The following is a 17828-nucleotide window of genomic DNA, read 5'->3' on the forward strand; positions in this document are numbered from 1 at the left end:
CTGTCGGAGGGGCAGTGCTGAGGGAGCGCCGCACTGTCGGAGGGGCAGTGCTGAGGGAGCGCCGCACTGTCGGAGGGGCAGTGCTGAGGGAGCGCCGCACTGTCGGAGGGACAGTACTGAGGGAGCGCCGCACTGTCGGAGGGGCAGTACTGAGGGAGCGCCGCACTGTCGGAGGGTCAGTACTGAGGGAGCGCCGCACTGTCGGAGGGGCAGTACTGAGGGAGCGCCGCACTGTCGGAGGGGCAGTACTGAGGGAGCGCCGCGCTGTCAGAGGTTCAGTACTGAGGGAGCGCCGCACTGTCGGAGGGGCAGTACTGAGGGAGCGCTGCACTGTCGGAGGGGCAGTACTGAGGGAGCGCCGCACTGTCGGAGGGGCAGTACTGAGGGAGCGCTGCACTGTCGGAGGGGCAGTACTGAGGGAGCGCCGTACTGTCGGAGGGGCAGTGCTGAGGGAGCACCGCGCTGTCAGAGGTTCAGTACTGAGGGAGCGCTGCACTGTCGGAGGGGCAGTACTGAGGGAGCGCCGCACTGTCGGAGGGGCAGTACTGAGGGAGCGCCGCGCTGTCAGAGGCGTCGTCTTTCAGTTGAGACGTTAAACCGAGACCCCGTCTGCCCCCTCAGGTGGATGTACAAGATCTCATGGATCTATTTTGAAGAAGAGCAGGGGGAGTTCTCCCGGCGTCCTGCCCAATATTTATCCCTCAACCAAAAATCACTAAAACAGATGATCTGGTCATTATCACATTGCTGTTTGTGGGAGCTTGCTGTGCGCAAATTGCCTGCTGTGTTTCCTACATTACAACAGTGACCACACTTGAAAAGTACTTCATTGGCTGTAAAGCGCTTTGGGACGTCCTGAGGTGGTGAAAGGCGCTGGAGAAATGCCGGTCTGTATTTTGGCGCCTCGGATGCTCTCCGGGTTTCCCCTCTCTGCCACCTGTGCGCGGCTCACAGCGGACAGACACTCGGTGCCAGACTCACTTTCTCAGGTCGAAGACGGTAATTCGATTTCCGACCGGACTGATGACAGAGTTCCCATCCGGGGAATAGTTCAGGTTTCCACGGCGATAAACTGTCCCCAGCAGGTTCGAGAACTGAGAGGGAAAAACAAACGGTCACTCAGAGCGGCACCGAGCCGGGGGGGCGGGGGGTTCTGCCAGTCTCGCTCTCTCTCTGTCCCTCTCTCTCTCCGTCCATCTCTCTCTCTCCCTCGCTCTCTCCGTCCCCCTCTCTCGCTCTCTCTCCCTCTCTGTCCCTCTCTCGCTCTCTGTCCCTCTCTCTCTCCGTCCCTCTCTCTCTCTCTCCGTCCCTCTCTCTCTCTCTCTCCGTCCCTCTCTCTCTCTCCGTCCCTCTCTCTCTCTCCGTCCCTCTCTCTCTCTCTCCGTCCCTCTCTCTCTCTCCGTCCCTCTCTCTCTCCGTCCCTCTCTCTCTCCGTCCCTCTCTCTCTCCGTCTCTCTCTCTCTCTCCGTCCCTCTCTCCCTCTCCGTCCCTCTCTCTCTCGCTCCGTCCCTCTCTCTCTCTCCGTCCCTCTCTCTCTCTCTGTCCCTCTCGCTCTCTCTGTCCCTCTCTCTCGCTCTGTCTCTCTCTCTCTATCTGTCTCTCTCTATCTGTCTCTCTCTGTCTCTCTCTCTCTCTGTCTCTCTCTCTCTCTCTCTATGTCTCTCTCTCTCTCTATCTGTCTCTCTCTCTGTGTGTCTCTCTCTCTCTCGTCTCTCTCTGTCTCTCTGTGTCTGTCTCTCTCTCTGTCTGTCTCTCTCTGTCTGTCTCTCTCTCTCTGTCTCTCTATCTGTCTCTCTCTCTATCTGTCTCTCTGTCTCTCTCTCTCTATCTGTCATCTCTCTATCTGTCTCTCTCTCTATCTGTCTCTCTCTCTATCTGTCTCTCAATTCAAATGCTTTATTGGCATGAAAGTTTACAGGGAACCATATTGCCAAAGCTTACATAACAAAAAGTAGTTTTCCAACATTCTGTAGGTGTCAAACAATTTTGACCTTCGTTGGGTACATAAAATATTAGTTTAAACAATATTAATTTAAACAGTCGTTGAACATCGTTGGGTACATTCAGTATTAATTTTAAACAGCCCTCAGGTTGTGACAAGTTGTTACATATTTGGCACCAAGGTATGGTCTGTCTCCTTCTCCCAGGACTAATCTTAATTTTGACAGGTCATCCAATTCTTTGAAATCTGGGGTTGTTTGGCTGAGCTTGTCAAATAATATGTTTCTTGTTGTGTTGAATTTTTCGCAGTTTAGGAGGAAATGCATCTCTGTCTCAACCTCGCCGGCCAGACATTGATCGCATATTCTATTCTCTCTCGGCTGCCAGGATTTCTTGTATCTGCCTTTTTCAATTGCTAGTTGGTGGTCGCTTAGTCTGTACCTGGTGAGGGTCTGTCTCTGTTTTGTGTCTCTGATGGTCGAGAGATAGTCTGCCAGTTTATATTCTCTCTCTCTCTGTCTCTCTCTCTCTCGGCCCAGGCCTGGGGCCCGGGTTATTTCAGGCCCTCTCTCTGGGCCCAGGCCCTGGGGCCCGGGTTATTTCGGGGCCGCTCTCAGGGCCCAGGCCCAGGCCCCGGGGTCGGGTTATTTCGGGGCCGCTCTCAGGGCCCAGGCCCAGGCCCCGGGGTCGGGTTATTTCGGGGCCGCTCTCCCAGTCTCTCTCACCCGATGCGCGAACTTCATTCCGGCTCCGCGTGTCCGCGAGTCTCCACTTCCGCTCGCTGACTGGGCCGAGCATGCGCAGAGCGCCCGGCCTCAGGTGGGCGGGGCCACAGACCGGAAACTGGGAACGGATAGAGTGGCCCCTCCCGCGCCCTTTCACCCTCTCCCGCGACCTTTCACCCTCCGCAGCCTTTCCAGCCAATGAAGTCCAGTCACTGTTAATGGGGGAAACGCGGCAGCAATTTGTGCACAGCAAGATCCCACACACAGCACTGTGCTCAATGACCAGAGAATCTGTTTTATTGATGCTGATTTAAGGATAAATATTGGCCCCAGGTCACCGGGGAGAAACTCCCCCTACTCTTCAAAATACTGTTGTGGGATCTTTTACAGCCACGAGAGAGAGAGAGAGAGAGAGAGAGAGCAGACTGACCCTCTGACACTGCAGAGCTCCCTCAGTACTGCCCCTCCGACAGTGCGGCGCTCCCTCAGTACTGTCCCTCCGACAGTGCGGCGCTCCCTCAGTAGTGCCCCTCCGACAGTGCGGCTCTCCCCCAGTACTGCCCCTCCGACAGTGCGGCGCTCCCTCAGTACTGCCCCTCCGACAGTGCAGCGCTCCCTCAGTACTGCCCCTCCGACAGTGCAGCGCTCCCTCAGTACTGCCCCTCCGACAGTGCAGCGCTCCCTCAGTACTGCCCCTCCGACAGTGCGGCTCTCCCCCAGTACTGCCCCTCCGACAGTGCAGCGCTCCCTCAGTACTGCCCCTCCGACAGTGCAGCGCTCCCTCAGTACTGACACTCCGACAGTGCAGCACTCCCTCAGTACTGCCCCTCCGACAGTGTGGCACTCCCTCAGTACTGCCCCTCCGACAGTGCGGCACTCCCTCAGTACTGCCCCTCCGACAGTGCAGCACTCCCTCAGTACTGGCACTGGGAGTGTCACTGGAGTGGATATAGCAACCAAAATATAATAATTAATAGTCAGCATGGATTTCAAAATGGAAATTCTTGCTTGATCAACGTCATAGAATTCTTTGAAGAGGTAACAGAGAGATTAGACAAGGGTAATGCAGTAGATGTAATTTATCTAGATTTTCAAAAGGCCTTCGATAAGGTACCACATAATAGACCAATGAACAAGGTCAGGGAATGCGGAGTCAGGGGATAAATAGCAGAATGGATAGCTGGCTGGCTTCAAGACAGAAAGCAGAGAGTAGGGGTAAAGGGTAACTATTCACAGTGGCAGAAGGTGGGTAGTGGTGTCCCACAAGGATCAGTGCTGGGACCACGATTCACCATTTATATTAACGATTTAGACTTTGGAATCAAAAACACAATTTCTAAATTTGCGGATGACACCAAATGGGGGGGATAGTGAATACTGAGGAGGACTGCAACAAATTACAGGAAGACATTAATAAACTTGCAGACAGTCAAGATGGCAACCGAGACGGTCCGACGCTAGCGCGCTCTCCCTGCTTCGGGCGGCCCGCTCTCGCCGCTCGCTCCTGCAACCGGAGCGAGGCGTTCGGCGAGTCGGGCGGAGGCAGCGCAGCGCATCGGGACGCAGCAGCAGCCACGTCGACCCGCTGGAGCATGTCAGCCGGCTGCTCCTGAGCAGGGAAGCATTCTGACTGGGAGGAGGGGAGCCGAGCATGGCAGCCAGAGGCCGGACCGGAAGCAGGAGAAGCAGGCCCAGGCCGTCGGACCGTGGAGCCGGCGACGGTGAGGTGCAGGCCGCGGCGACCGGACGATGTGTTCGGCGAGTCGGGCGGAGGCAGCGCAGTGCATTGAGCAGCAGCAGCAGCCATGACGACTCGCAGTCCGACTGGGAGGAGGGGAGCCGGGAATGGTAGCCAGAGGGTGAGCGGGAGAAGCAGGCCACCACACGTGGAGCCGAGCCGGCAACAGTGAGGAGGAGGCCGCGGTGACGAGGAGGACGGAGCGGCTGTGGGACATCGTGCTCCCACTGCCACTGGATGCCAAAGAATTGACTTTCTGAACATGGCGCTGTAAGAATAGCTGACGTGTCCCGACGGGGAGTAAGCATTCCATTGTACTAGTACATATGGCAAATAAAATTGAATTGAATTGAATTGAATGGGCAAAGAATTGGCAAATGAAGTTCAACACAGATAAATGTGAGGTTTTACATTTTGGTAGGAAGAATAGGGAGGTCACTTATCACTTGGAGGGTGCGAGTCTAGGTGGGGTCGAGGAACAAAGGGATCTCGGAGTACAAATACACAAATCACTAAAAGTTGCGACACAGGTTAACAAGGCCATAAAAAAGCAAACCAAGCACTAGGGTTTATTTCTAGAGGGATAGGATTGAAAAGCAGGAATGTTATGTTAAACCTGTATCGAACCTTGGTTAGATCAGACTTGGAGTACTGCGTACAGTTCTGGTCGCCATATTATAAAAAGGATATAGAGGCACTGGAGAGGGTGCAGAGAAGATTTACAAGGGTGATACCAGAAATACAAGGGTATACATATCAGGAAAGGATGAACAGGCTGGGTCTCTTTTCTCTTGAAAAAAAAAAGGCTGAGGGGTGACCTAATAGAGGTCTTTAACATTCTGAAAGGTTTTGATAGAGTGAATACAGAGAGAATGTTTCCACTTTGGGGAAGAGCATAACTTGAGGCCATCAATATAAGATAGTCACCAAGAAATCCAATAGGGAATTCAGGAGAAACTTCTTTACCCAGAAAGTGGTGAGAATGTGGAACTCGCTACCACAGGGAGTGGTTGAGGCGAATAGTATGGATACATTTAAGGGGAGTGATGGGCCTTCAATAACCACAAAACTAGAAGTTATAGACTTAAACAAGTTGGCTTTTAATCACTAAGATCAGAGCTAACATCTCAACACGCCGACTGGTTCACAGGAATGAGTCATACAGATCCTGGGATCTTTATGTAAGAGAAGTCGGGGCGGAGCCAAGAGCCAAGACCTGGAACCTCCCAGGTTAGTCGGGAAAGAGGAAGTGAAACTATACACAGTGGAGGAGGGTAATATACATGAGTGCAAAACGAATACAGGATCAAGACAAACAGATTTCATTACATTCACCCCTTCTATAGATTTAGTCCATCAGGGTGATGTTTCTTAAAAGTTGGTATAAGTGAGTCTGTCAGGAGGTTTTGCAGTTCTCAGTGATCGGCGCAAAGCCGGTTGGGGTGCCTCTAGGGGAGTGGATTCTGGTTCCTCCGCCGTCCGGGCCTCCGCAGTGTCCTCCAGGTTATCTGCAGTGTCCTCCAGGTTAAAGTTGGGTATTGATACCTCTGGGCGTCCTGTCTCTTTGTAGTGTAGGTCTTCATCGGGTAGTCTCCCATCGTTCTCTCCGCTCCCCGAGGGAGCGAGGCCTTTTATGGAAACAGTGTCCTCTCGCCCGTCAGAGTATTCGATATAGGCGTACTGAGGGTTTGCATGGAGGAGCTGTACCTTTTCCACAAGGGTGTCCGTTTTATGGCCTCTCACGTGCTTCCGCAATAGTACTGTCCCCGGAGACGTCAGCCACGCGGGTAGAGATATGCCCGAGGTGGATTTCCGGGGGAAAACGAACATCTTTTCGTGAGGGGTAGCGTTAGTGGCAGTACATAACAGAGACCTTATGGAGTGGAGCACGTCTGGGAGGACTTCCTGCCAGCGGGAGGTCGGAAGGCCTTTTGACTTTAAGGCTAACGTGACAGCCTTCCAAACAGTAGCATTCTCCCTTTCCACTTGCCCATTACCCCGGGGGTTGTAGCTAGTGGTTCTGCTAGTGGCTATCCCCTTCGAGAGCAAGAACTGGCGCAGCTCGTCCCCCTATCACTGTGCATGTAGTTCGGCATGCCAAACATGCAGAATAGATTACAGAGACACTTGATGACCGTGGCACTGGTCATGTCTGGGCAGGGAATGGCGAAGGGGAAGCGGGAATATTCATCAATGATATTGAGGAAGTATACGTTACGGTCGGCAGAGGGAAGGGGTCCCTTGAAGTCCAAACTTAGGCGCTCGAATGGCCGTGTGGCTTTGATAAGGCGTGCACGGTCAGGCCTGTAGAAACGAGGCTTGCATTCCGCACAGATGCGGCAGGCTCTGGTCATTGCCCTGACCTCCTCGATGGAGTGGGGCAGATTGCGGGACTTTATAAAATGGTATAGTCGGGTGACCCCTGGGTGACAGAGGTCGTTGTGGAGACCCTGTAATTTGTCCGTATGAATGCTGGCACACATTCCCTGCGATAGGGCGTCTGGGGGTTCATTAAGGGCTCCCGGCCTGTACATAATATCATAGTCGAACGTGGATAGTTTGATTCTCGACCTGAGTATTTTGTCATTCTTGATTTTCCCCCTTTGTTTGTTATTAAACATGAAAGCCACCGACCGCTGGTCAGTGAGCAGGGTGAAACGTTTGCTGGCTAGGTAGTGTCTCCAGTGCCGCACTGCCTCCACAATAGCCTGTGCCTCCTTCTCGACAGAAAAGTGCCTGATTTCAGGTCCCTGAAGGGTTCGGGAGAAGAAGGCCACAGGTCTCCCAGCCTGATTGAGGGTCGCAGCTAAGGCAAAGTTTGACGCATCGCTTTCGACTTGAAAGGGAATGCATTCGTCCACTACACACACTGCAGCCCTTTCAATGTCCTGTTTAATACTGGTGAAAGCCTCCCGAGCTTCAGCTGATAGTGGGAAGGACGTCGATTTAATGAGGGGTCGGGCCTTATCAGAGTAATTGGGCACCCATTGGGCATAATACGAAAAAAATCCCAGGCACCTTTTTAAAGCTTTGGGATTGTGTGGCAGGGGCAGTTCCTTTAGGGGGCGTAATCGGTCAGGGTCCGGTCCAATTACCCCATCTTCCACCACACAGCCGAGGATACAGAGACGGGTTGTGTTGAAGACACATTTGTCTTCGTTGTAGGTTAGATTCAGCTTTAGGGCAGTTTTTAAAAATCTCGCAAGATTTAGATCGTGGTCTTGCTGGTTATGCCCGCAGATAGTGACATTGTCCAGATAGGGGTAGGTAGCTTGTAGTTTATTCTCGTCAACCATGCGGTCCATCTCACGTTGGAAGACCGAGACCCCATTTGTTACCCCGAAGGGCACTCTGAGAAAATGGTAGAGGCGCCCGTTCGCCTCGAAGGCGGTGTATGGGCGGTCCTCTGTTCTAATGGGGAGCTGGTGATACGCAGATTTGAGGTCGATAGTCGAGAAGACTCGGTATTGCGCAATCTGGTTGAATATTTCTGATATGCGGGGTAAAGGGTAGGCGTCCAGCTGGGTATAAATATTAACAGTCTGGCTGTAGTCAATTACCATCCGTTTCTTTTCGCTATTTTTAACTATGACTACTTGGGCACGCCACGGGCTGGTACTGCATTCAATAATGCCTTCCCGCAGGAGTCTGTCCACTTCCGCCTTGATAAAGTGTCTGTCTTCCAGACTGTACCGTCTACTTTTGGTCGCTATGGGCCTACAGTTCGGAGCGAGATTAGCGAATAAAGAGGGCGGGCTGATTTTTAAGATTGATAGGCCACAGACTGTGAGTGGCGGCTGGGACCCGCCATATGCTAGCGTGACACTTTCGTGGTGGCACTGGAAGTCCAGGCCCAAGATTACATTAACACAGAGTTCTGGCATCACGAGGAGTTTAAAATCCTTGTAGTCCATGCCTTTTACAGTCAGTGTTACCACACAGTAGCCCAAAATGTCCGACGTGTGGGGCTTAGCAGCCATAGCAATTCTGCTCCGTGTAGGGGTTACCGTTAATGAGTTCCGCCGTACCAGGCTAGGGTGGATAAAACTCTCGGTACTCCCACAGTCAATTAAACATTTCATTAAATTCCCGTTTACCTGTATGTCCATCATGGATTTTGTCAACGGGTGTGGCCTGGATTGATCCACCGTGATCGAAGCCACTGTTGGGCCCTGGGCGGCCGGAGTCGGGAAAAGATGGCGGATCCCAAGATGGCGGCCCGCACAGCACGCACGAGGCGGTGACGGAGTTGGAAATCGGATTCCCCCTGCAGACTTTGCTAAAATGCCCCTTTTTCTTACATTTGAAGCATGTAGCGTCCTTCGCTGAGCATCGTTGTCTGGGGTGCTTGGCCTGGCCGCAGAAGTAGCATTTCGGGCCTCGACATTGCCGCTGTAGTAGGGCTCCTGGGTGAACGTCTGTGTGGGGACTCCGGCGGCGTAGAGCTGGTCTGAGGCCTGGATGGGGAAGATGGCTGATTCCAAGATGGCGGCCCCCTCGGCGCGCACGAGGCGGTGAGGGCCGCATGAATAAGAGTCAGAGTTTCTCTGGGCCACGTCCAGCGATCGCGCAGTGGCCACTGCCTTTTTTAAGTCCAGGACCTCCTTCTCCAGCAGTCTCTGCCGGATATAATTCGATTTGAGGCCCGTGATGAAGGAATCGCAGACCAATTCGTCAGAGTACGCGTTGGCCGTCACGGCCTTGCAGTTACAGTCCCGGACCAGGTCCTTTAGGCCCTGTAAGAAATCGTCCATTGATTCCTCTGGTCGCTGCCTGCATGTAGCCAGCAGATGTCTGGCGTACACTTCGTTTACTGGCCTCTGGTATTGGGCCTTCAGGATAGTGATGGCCTCCGTGTAAGAGGTGGCGTCCCGGGTGAACGAATAAATCCGATGACTTACGCGAGTAGTCAGTAGACTCAGTTTATCTACCTTGCTAGCGGATGAGGCCCCCCGCGAAGAGTTCGAAGCATTTGAGCCAGTGTCCAAATTGATTTGATGCTTCAGCAGAATGTGGATCCAAATCCAGACGCTCTGGTTTTAGGAGTCGATCCATCCTAGTATTCTTTAGTGATTAAAATTGATGGGCCTTCAATAACCACAAAACTAGAAGTTATAGACTTAAACAAGTTGGCTTTTAATCACTAAGATCAGAGCTAACATCTCCACACGCCGACTGGTTCACAGGAATGAGTCATACAGATCCTGGGAACTTTATGTAAGAGAAGTCAGGGGCGGAGCCAAGAGCCAAGACCTGGAACCTCCCAGGTTAGTCGGGAAAGAGGAAGTGAAACTAGACACAGTGGGGGAGGGTAATATACATGAGTGCAAAATGTGGTAAACCACCTTTGTCGTTCACTATCGTTACACTATAGTTATCACTGTTATATCGTTACTCTGTGGTTATCACTGTTCACACTGTTGTATCACTATACGAGGTCGCCTCTTGTCACGCTGTTATACCTGGGCTGACCACTGCTGACTCCGCCCATGGCTCCACCTACCTGCCCAGGTATAAAGGTGGTCGACTGGCTGGTATTCCTCCTTGTTGGATCCGATCACCCACGAGGGTGGGCTCTGTTATTTAGCCAATAAAAACCTATAGTTACATTCTTAACTCGTCGCTTTTCATTGGATGAATTGATAGGTATATCAATTTTATTGGCTAAGTTTTAAAATGTCGACACTTGAGCAGTCAAACGACCAGTCAAACGACCAGCCAAGCGACCAGCCAGACGCCCAGCTACAACAGCCACAGCAGCCAGCCTGGCTGCGAGCCCTCCGACCACCGTACCTGGATCTAAACCCACAGGCAGCAAACTCAGCCCTCGACTTCGAACACTGGCTGAGCTGTTTCGAATCCTACCTGGGAGAATCCGGCGTGCCTCAGAAATCCATGCTAAGAGTTCTGACCGCCCAAGTGAGCCCTAAAGTATTCGCACTCATCCGGGACCTTAAAACATACGAAGCCGCCATCAACCTGCTGAAACAACAGTACCGGAGCCCGGTAAACTCCATGTATGCCAGACACCTCCTAAGATCCCGCCTGCAACAGCCAGGAGAGTCGGTAGATGAATTTTTACGGGCGCTACAAGCACTCGGCAGGGACTGTGACCTTAAAGCGGTATCAGCAGCAGAAAATACTGAAGATAATGTCTGCGATGCCTTCGTGAAAGGCCTGCGGTCCGACTACGCACGGCAAAGACTTCTTGAAGCAAAGGACCTTGACCTGAACACAGCTGCAGCCCTCGCTCGCTCCCTAGAAGTGGCCCATCGGGACCTCGAGGCGTACTCCAGGTACAGTAATTTGCGACCCTGGGACTCGGGACCGACCCCGACCGCGATACCCCTCGCAGCACCGCCCCTGGGACCTACCTCTGCGTCGGCGTCCCGGACCCGATCGGGACCGCCACCCCCCGGTACCGGCTGCAACTTCGGACCCCCGCAATCGGGCCGCCGGCTGCTTCTTCTGCGGCCAGGCGAAACATCCTAGGGCGCGCTGCCCAGCGAGAAACGCGACGTGCTCAAGCTGCCTGAAGAAAGGCCACTTTGCTAAGGCCTGCAGAGGCCAACAGAGATCAACAGAGGCCAGCAGTGCCTCATGCGAGTTGTGGGGGTGGCCATCTTCCATCAAGGCCACAGATGCCAGCATCCCCACGTGTGAGTCATGGGGGTGGCCATCTTTGATCCAGGCAACCGACACCAGCAGTGCCTCATGTGAGTTGTGGGGGCAGCCATCTTCTCCGCCATTTTGTCCAACCTCGTGGGCGCCGCCATTTTACCCTCCACGCTCGACCGCCACCTCGCCTCCGGACTCGACCACCGCCTCACCCGCAGACTACGGCAGCTCGCTGAGCCACACACTAGCCTCCGTCACACTGGACCAAGCTCGCCCGCACCACCTGTCCAAGTCCATGATGGACATCAAAGTAAACGGCCACGCCATGACCTGCCTGTTCGACAGCGGAAGCACGGAGAGTTTCATCCACCCAGACACAGTGAGCCACTACTCCCTCACTGTCCGGCCAACGCGCAACCGGATCTCGATGGCATCGAGGTCCCACGCCACAGACATCAGCGGCTACTGTGTCGTGACCCTGTCGGTTAAGGGCACGGAGTATAAAAATTTTAAACTCCTCGTCCTCCCCCAGCTCTGCGCTGCCGTCCTACTAGGGCTGGACTTCCAATCCCACCTCCAAAGCGTCACTCTAGCATACGGCGGACCCCTCCCCCCACTCACAGTCGACAACCAGCAGCCTTTAAACCGCGCACCACGTAACACCTGCGGCCTATCCACCCTCAAGGTCCCGCCACCTTCCCTGTTCGCTAACCTCACCCCCGACTGCAAACCCGTCGCTACCAAGAGCAGGCGGTACAGCGCCGGGGACAGAACCTTCATTAGCTCTGAGGTGCAGCGTCTCCTGAAGGAGGGCATCATCGAGGGGAGCAGCAGCCCCTGGCGTGCCCAGGTCGTGGTCGTTAAGACCGGCAATAAAAACCGCCTGGTCATCGACTACAGCCAGACCATAAACCGGTACACCCAGCTGGACGCATACCCCCTCCCCCGCATATCTGATATGGTCAATCAGATTGCACAATACCGAGTATTCTCTACCATCGACCTTAAGTCGGCCTACCACCAACTCCCTATCATCCCTGAGGACCGACAGTACACCGCCTTCGAGGCGAATGGCCGCCTCTACCACTTCCTTAGGGTTCCCTTCGGCGTCACCAACGGGGTTTCGGTCTTCCAAAGGGAGATGGACCAGGTGGTTGACCAGAACGGGCTGCACGCCACGTTCCCCTATCTAGATAACGTCACCATCTGCGGCCACGACCGGCAGGACCATGATGTTAATCTGGAGAGATTCCTCCGTACGGCCCAACGGCTGAACCTCACCTACAATAAGGAGAAATGTGTGTTTAACACCTCACGCCTTGCCATCCTCGGCTGTGTAGTAGAGGACGGACTCATCGGCCCCGACCCCGAAAGAATGCGCCCCCTCATGGAGTTACCCCTCCCCCACTGCCCAAAGGCGCTGAAGAGAACCCTGGGGCTCTTCGCCTACTATGCCCAATGGGTGCCCAATTATGCGGACAAAGCCAGACCCCTCATGAAGTCCACATCCTTCCCCCTTACGGAGGAAGCGTGCGCTGCCTTCTCCCTCATTAAGGGAGACATTGCTAAGGCCACAATGCACGCGGTGGATGAGTCCATCCCCTTCCAAGTGGAGAGCGATGCATCCGACTTCGCCCTAGCCACTACCCTTAACCAGGAGGGGAGACCGGTGGCCTTCTTCTCAAGGACCCTACAGGGCCCTGAGATCCGACACTCGTCGGTCGAGAAGGAGGCCCAGGCGATTGTGGAGGCTGTACGACGCTGGAGGCACTACCTGGCAGGCAAACGATTTACCCTCCTCACCGACCAGCGTTCGGTCGCTTTTATGTTTAATAACAAGCTGAGGGGTAAAATCAAGAACGACAAGATCTTGAGGTGGAGAATCGAACTCTCCACCTACGATTATGATATCTTGTACCGGCCAGGTAAGCTGAATGAACCCCCTGATGCCCTATCACGAATTACATGCGCCAACGCGCAAATTGATAGACTCCAGACCCTCCACAACGACCTCTGCCACCCCGGAGTCACCAGACTTTACCACTTCATTAAGGCCCGCAACCTGCCCTACTCCATCGAGGAGGTCAGGACCATGACCAGGAACTGCCAGACCTGTGCCAAGTGCAAACCGCATTTCTTTAGGCCGGACAGAGCAAGCCTGATCAAGGCCACCCGCCCCTTCGAGCGCTTGAGCATCGATTTTAAGGGGCCCCTCCCGTCCTCTGACCGTAATGTGTACTTCCTCAACATTGTTGATGAGTACTCTCATTTCCTCCTCGCCTTCCCCTGCCCAGACATGACCAGTACCACGGTCATTAAATGCCTGAACGACCTCTTCGCCTTGTTCGGGTTCCCAAACTATATACATAGTGACCGGGGCTCCTCCTTCATGAGCGAGGAACTCCGCCAGTTCCTACTAGCAAGAGGTATTGCTGCAAGCAGGACCACCAGCTACAACCCTCGAGGGAACGGCCAGGTGGAAAGAGAGAACGCGACTGTATGGAAGGCCGTCCTCTTAGCCTTAAAGTCTAAGGGCCTCCCAACCTCCCGCTGGCAGGAAGTCCTCCCGGCAGCGCTGCATTCCATCCGGTCACTATTTTGCACTGCCGTTAACGCCACCCCCCATGAACGAATGTTTGTTTTCCCTAGGAAGTCGACTACGGGAACCACACTACCAACCTGGCTGACCTCTCCGGGGCCCGTCCTGCTGCGAAAGCACGTGAGGGCCCATAAAACGGACCCCCTGGTCGAGAGGGTGAACCTCCTGCACGCCAACCCTCAGTACGCCTATGTGGCATACCCAGACGGGCGGGAGGACACAGTCTCCTGGCATTCCGGAGACACCACCTTCACCCCCCCCCCCCCGATTCCAGCTCAGGTAGACGGCATGCCGGAACCCCACGAGCCCTCGCCGACCACGCAGACACCAGCATCACCACTGGAGAATGCAACACCGCCGCTGCGACGATCGGAAAGGCTTACGAGGCCCCCGGACAGACTGACATACCAGAACTGGTAGTACACATCACCCCACCGGACTCAAATCTAAACAAGGGGTGAATGTGGTAAACCACTTTTGTCGTTCACTATCGTTACACTATAGTTATCACTGTTATATCATTACTCTGTGGTTATCAAATTCAAATTCAAATTCAAATCGCTTTATTGGCATGATAAGTTACATCTTATGTTGCCAAAGCATCAAAATACATTTATGGTTTAGCACATAAACGCAGTTCTATTCATACAGTGTATAAACAGGTATATCCCTGAGTGTATAAATATACATTCGCATTGTTTATATATATTTTCTTAGTTTACTGGTTGTCCCTCTGTTCATGGCAAGCTGTAACATAGTGTGCCGCCAGTGTTATACAGCTTCTCTCCTCTCCCAGTAGGAATGGGAGTTTTTGGTTGTCATTCAGATTTCTGAAATCAGGGCATATTTGTGAGAATTTTTGGTAGAAATTCTCCCTGATGCCCTGATATTTTCCACAAGCTGTGAGGAAGTGCATCTCTGTCTCCACCACTCCCTGACTGCAGTGAGAGCATATCCTGTCCTCTCTTGGCAGCCTGGTCTGCCTGTGTCTGCCTTTTTCGATCGCTAGGCTATGTTCGCTAAGTCTGTACCTTGTCAAGGTTCTTCTCAGTTTGTTATCCTTTACCATGGTCAGGTAATCAGCTATGTTGTATTGTCTGTTTAGGGCCAAGTAGCAATTGAGTTTGCTTTGGGTTTTTGTTGTTTCTGCCCAATATGTCAGATATTTTTCCTTTTGCTTAGCGACGATTGTGTTGGGTCGAATTCTTTGTGTTACCCTGTCACTGTCCTGGGGCTGGTTATTGTTAGTATTGTTAGTAGTTACTTCACTGAGTCCCAGGACTAGTTGACTGAGGGTATTCTTCTTTATGGTCAGCTCTTGGCATTTCAGGGCGTCGTAGTGATAGCATTGGGGATTGCTCATTTGTAGGTGATTCCAAAATTTGGTGGCTCTTTTTTGGATAGTGATTATTAATGGATATTGGCCTAGTTCCGCCCTGCATGCATTGTTTACTGTTTTCCTTTGAGTCCGGAGGATACTTTTACAGAATTCTGCATGTAGGATCTCAATTGGGTGTTTGTCCCATTTTGCAAATTCTTGTTGAGTTAGCGGTCCCCATACCTCACTGCCATAGAGTGCAATTGGTTCAATTGCTGATTTGAAAATTTTGAGCCAAATGCTAATTGGGATTTCTATTTGGATTGATTTTTTGATGGCATAGAAAGCCCTTCTTGCTTTCTCTTTCAGTTCATTCACAGCCAGTTTGAAGTTTCCCGTAGAACTGATTTTTAAGCCCAAGTATGTGTAGTTAGTGGTTTGTTCAATTTTGGTTGTTCCTACTGTGAAATTTATTTTGGGTCCCTGATGTTTGGATCTTTGCTGGAACACAAGGACTTTGGTTTTTTGGGGATTTATTGTCAGGGCCCAAGTCTGGCAGTACGACTCCAGCAGGTCCAGGTTTTGCTGTAGCCCCTCTTTAGTAGGTGACAGCAGAACCAGGTCGTCTGCATAGAGGAGGAATTTAACCTTGGATTCATATAGGGTGAGGCCGGGTGCTGTAGATTGTTCAAGTAGTTTTGCCAATCCATTTATGTAAATATTAAAGAGTGTCGGTGAGATTGGCGAGCCCTGCGTCACTGTTCACACTGTTGTATCACTATACGAGGTCACCTCTTGTCACGCTGTTATACTCCGCCCATGGCTCCACCTACCTGCCCAGGTATAAAGGTGGTCGACTGGCTGGTATTCCTCCTTGTTGGATCCGATCACCCACGAGGGTGGGCTCTGTTATTTAGCCAATAAAAACCTATAGTTACTTTCTTAACTCGTCGCTTTTCATTGGATGAATTGATAGGTATATCACAAAACGAATACAGGATCAAGACAAACAGATTTCATTACAGGGAGGCTGGACAAACATATGAGGGAGAAGGGAATAGAGGGTTACACTGATAGATTTAGATGAGGAAAGACGGGAGGAGGCTCGAGTGGAGCATAAATGCCGGCATGGACTGGTTGGGCCGAATGGCCTGTTTCTGTGCCATTGTCTTTGATCCCCACCACAAATTCCGTTCCCCAGCCACCGACTCCCTCTCGCTGGAAACTGTTTGAGGCTGAACCTGACTGTTCGCAATCTTGATGTCATATTTGACCTTGAGATCCACACCTTCACTAAGACCGCCTACTTCCACCTCCGGAATGTCGCCGACTCCGCCCCTGCCTCAGCTCATCTGCTGCTGAAACCCTCATCCATACCTTTGTTATCTCCAGACTCGACTATTCCAAAGCACTCCCACGTTCTGCCCTACGTAAACTTGAGCTCATCCAAAACTCTGCTGCCCCGTGTCCTAACTCACACCCAGTCCCGTTCACCCATCACCCCTGTGTTCGCTGACCTACATTGGCTCCTGGTTAAGCAACGCCTCAATTTAAAAATTCTCATCCTTGTTTTCAAATCCCTCCATGGCCTCGCCCCTTCCTATCTCTGTAATTTCCTCCAGCCCCACAACCCCCCAAGATATCTGCGCTCCTCGCATTCCTAGAAATTCCTCCAAGGCCCGGCTGTTGGCCCCCTTAGTGCCTCCCGTTATCGCCTCGGGGGGGGGCGATAATGGGGCGCTAAGCATTTACCGACCGGGCACAGCAATAAGATCGACTCCCGCTATATTTGGCGGGAGGTTTGCAATGGCGGGATGGCTTGCGCCCTGATGTCCTTCGCCTGGTGATCGTGAAGCTATTGCCGTGCGCATCGCCCCTGTCGCGCCCCGGACCCGAACTTTGGTTCCGCCCCCTGCAGCATCACTGAGCGAAAACACCGGCAGCTGCAGGAGGCGTTCATCGGGAGGCCGGGCGCCTCGGGGGCGATACTTAAAGGTGAGGTGGCCGAGGTAAGTAAAAAAATTCTGAAATGCTCTTTCTGTTTTTTCTCATTTTTCATCACCAGCGATCGATCAGCCCGGCACTCTGCTGCAGCGCATCGGGCTGATCGGGCCGCATCGCGGCTGCCGTCGGGGACCAGGTAAGTTTTCCTCTTGCAGAGCCTGCAGCGATGGCCCTTCCCTTTAAGGAAGGGAAGGAGTCTTCCAGCACGGCAGCGCTGCACGGCCCAGTGTACAGCACTGCTCACCTACCACCCCGCCTGCTGCCTCTGGCACTCCAGGAAGGGAGTGGAGCTTGATTTAGTGCTTCACTTCCTTCCTGGAGCGCAAAACCCTGAATTTTTTAAAAGTTAAAAAACATTAGCACCTGGCGCTAATTTTTTCAACTTTTAAAAGTTAGCGCCCCAAACAGGACAATACCGAATTTCTCCCCCTAGAATCCCCAACCAGCGGAAATAGTTTCTCTCTATCTACCTTATCTGTTCCCCTTAATATCCTGAAAACTTCGATCAGATCACCCTTTAACCTTCTAAATTCTAGGGAATACAACCCTAATTTGTGTAATCGCTCCTCGTAACTTAACCCTTGAAGTCCGGGTGTCATTCTTTAAACCTACGCTGCACTCCCTCCAAGGCCAATATATCCTTCCTAAGGTGTGGGGCCCAGAACTGCTCACAGTACTGCTTACTCTTAGCCTTTATTACAAAGGAATTGGAGTATAACATACCATTTGCTTTCCTAATTGCTTGCTGTACCTGCCCGTTAACTTCCAGTGATTCCTGTACACGGTTGTCTTATGTTCATTAATAAATAGACATTCTTATTATGAACACAGCTAGCTTTTGCTAGACACTTTTATTGAGCACATGTGGACTAGGTACAGTATCTG

At 52.5% G+C, this 17828-nt stretch overlaps 2 protein-coding genes across 6 annotated transcripts in view; both read right to left on the bottom strand.

Moving 5' to 3' along the window:
• pwp2h (PWP2 small subunit processome component) overlaps window positions 1-2772 on the bottom strand; it is a 50670-nt gene extending 47898 nt beyond the window's left edge. Inside the window, exons 1-2 of one of the 2 annotated variants that reach the window (XM_086007326.1) lie at window positions 2667-2771; window positions 982-1094 (exon numbers count right to left, since the gene is read on the bottom strand). In XM_086007326.1, the coding sequence (XP_085863452.1) occupies window positions 982-1094; window positions 2667-2684 (131 nt within the window). In that variant the 5' untranslated portion in view covers window positions 2685-2771. Of the gene's footprint in view, window positions 1-981; window positions 1095-2666 lie in introns of both variants that reach the window. The other variant, XM_086007327.1, reaches the window with a different exon arrangement.
• Window positions 1-17828, bottom strand: part of rrp1 (ribosomal RNA processing 1) — a 428065-nt gene that overhangs the window by 288952 nt on the left and 121285 nt on the right. The window lies entirely within an intron of this gene.

The sequence above is a fragment of the Somniosus microcephalus genome, chromosome 14 (assembly GCF_052327205.1).
Source record: "Somniosus microcephalus isolate GS21.2 chromosome 14, FLI_Smic_1.0, whole genome shotgun sequence".
In the NCBI taxonomy this organism is placed as follows: Eukaryota; Metazoa; Chordata; class Chondrichthyes; order Squaliformes; family Somniosidae; genus Somniosus; species Somniosus microcephalus.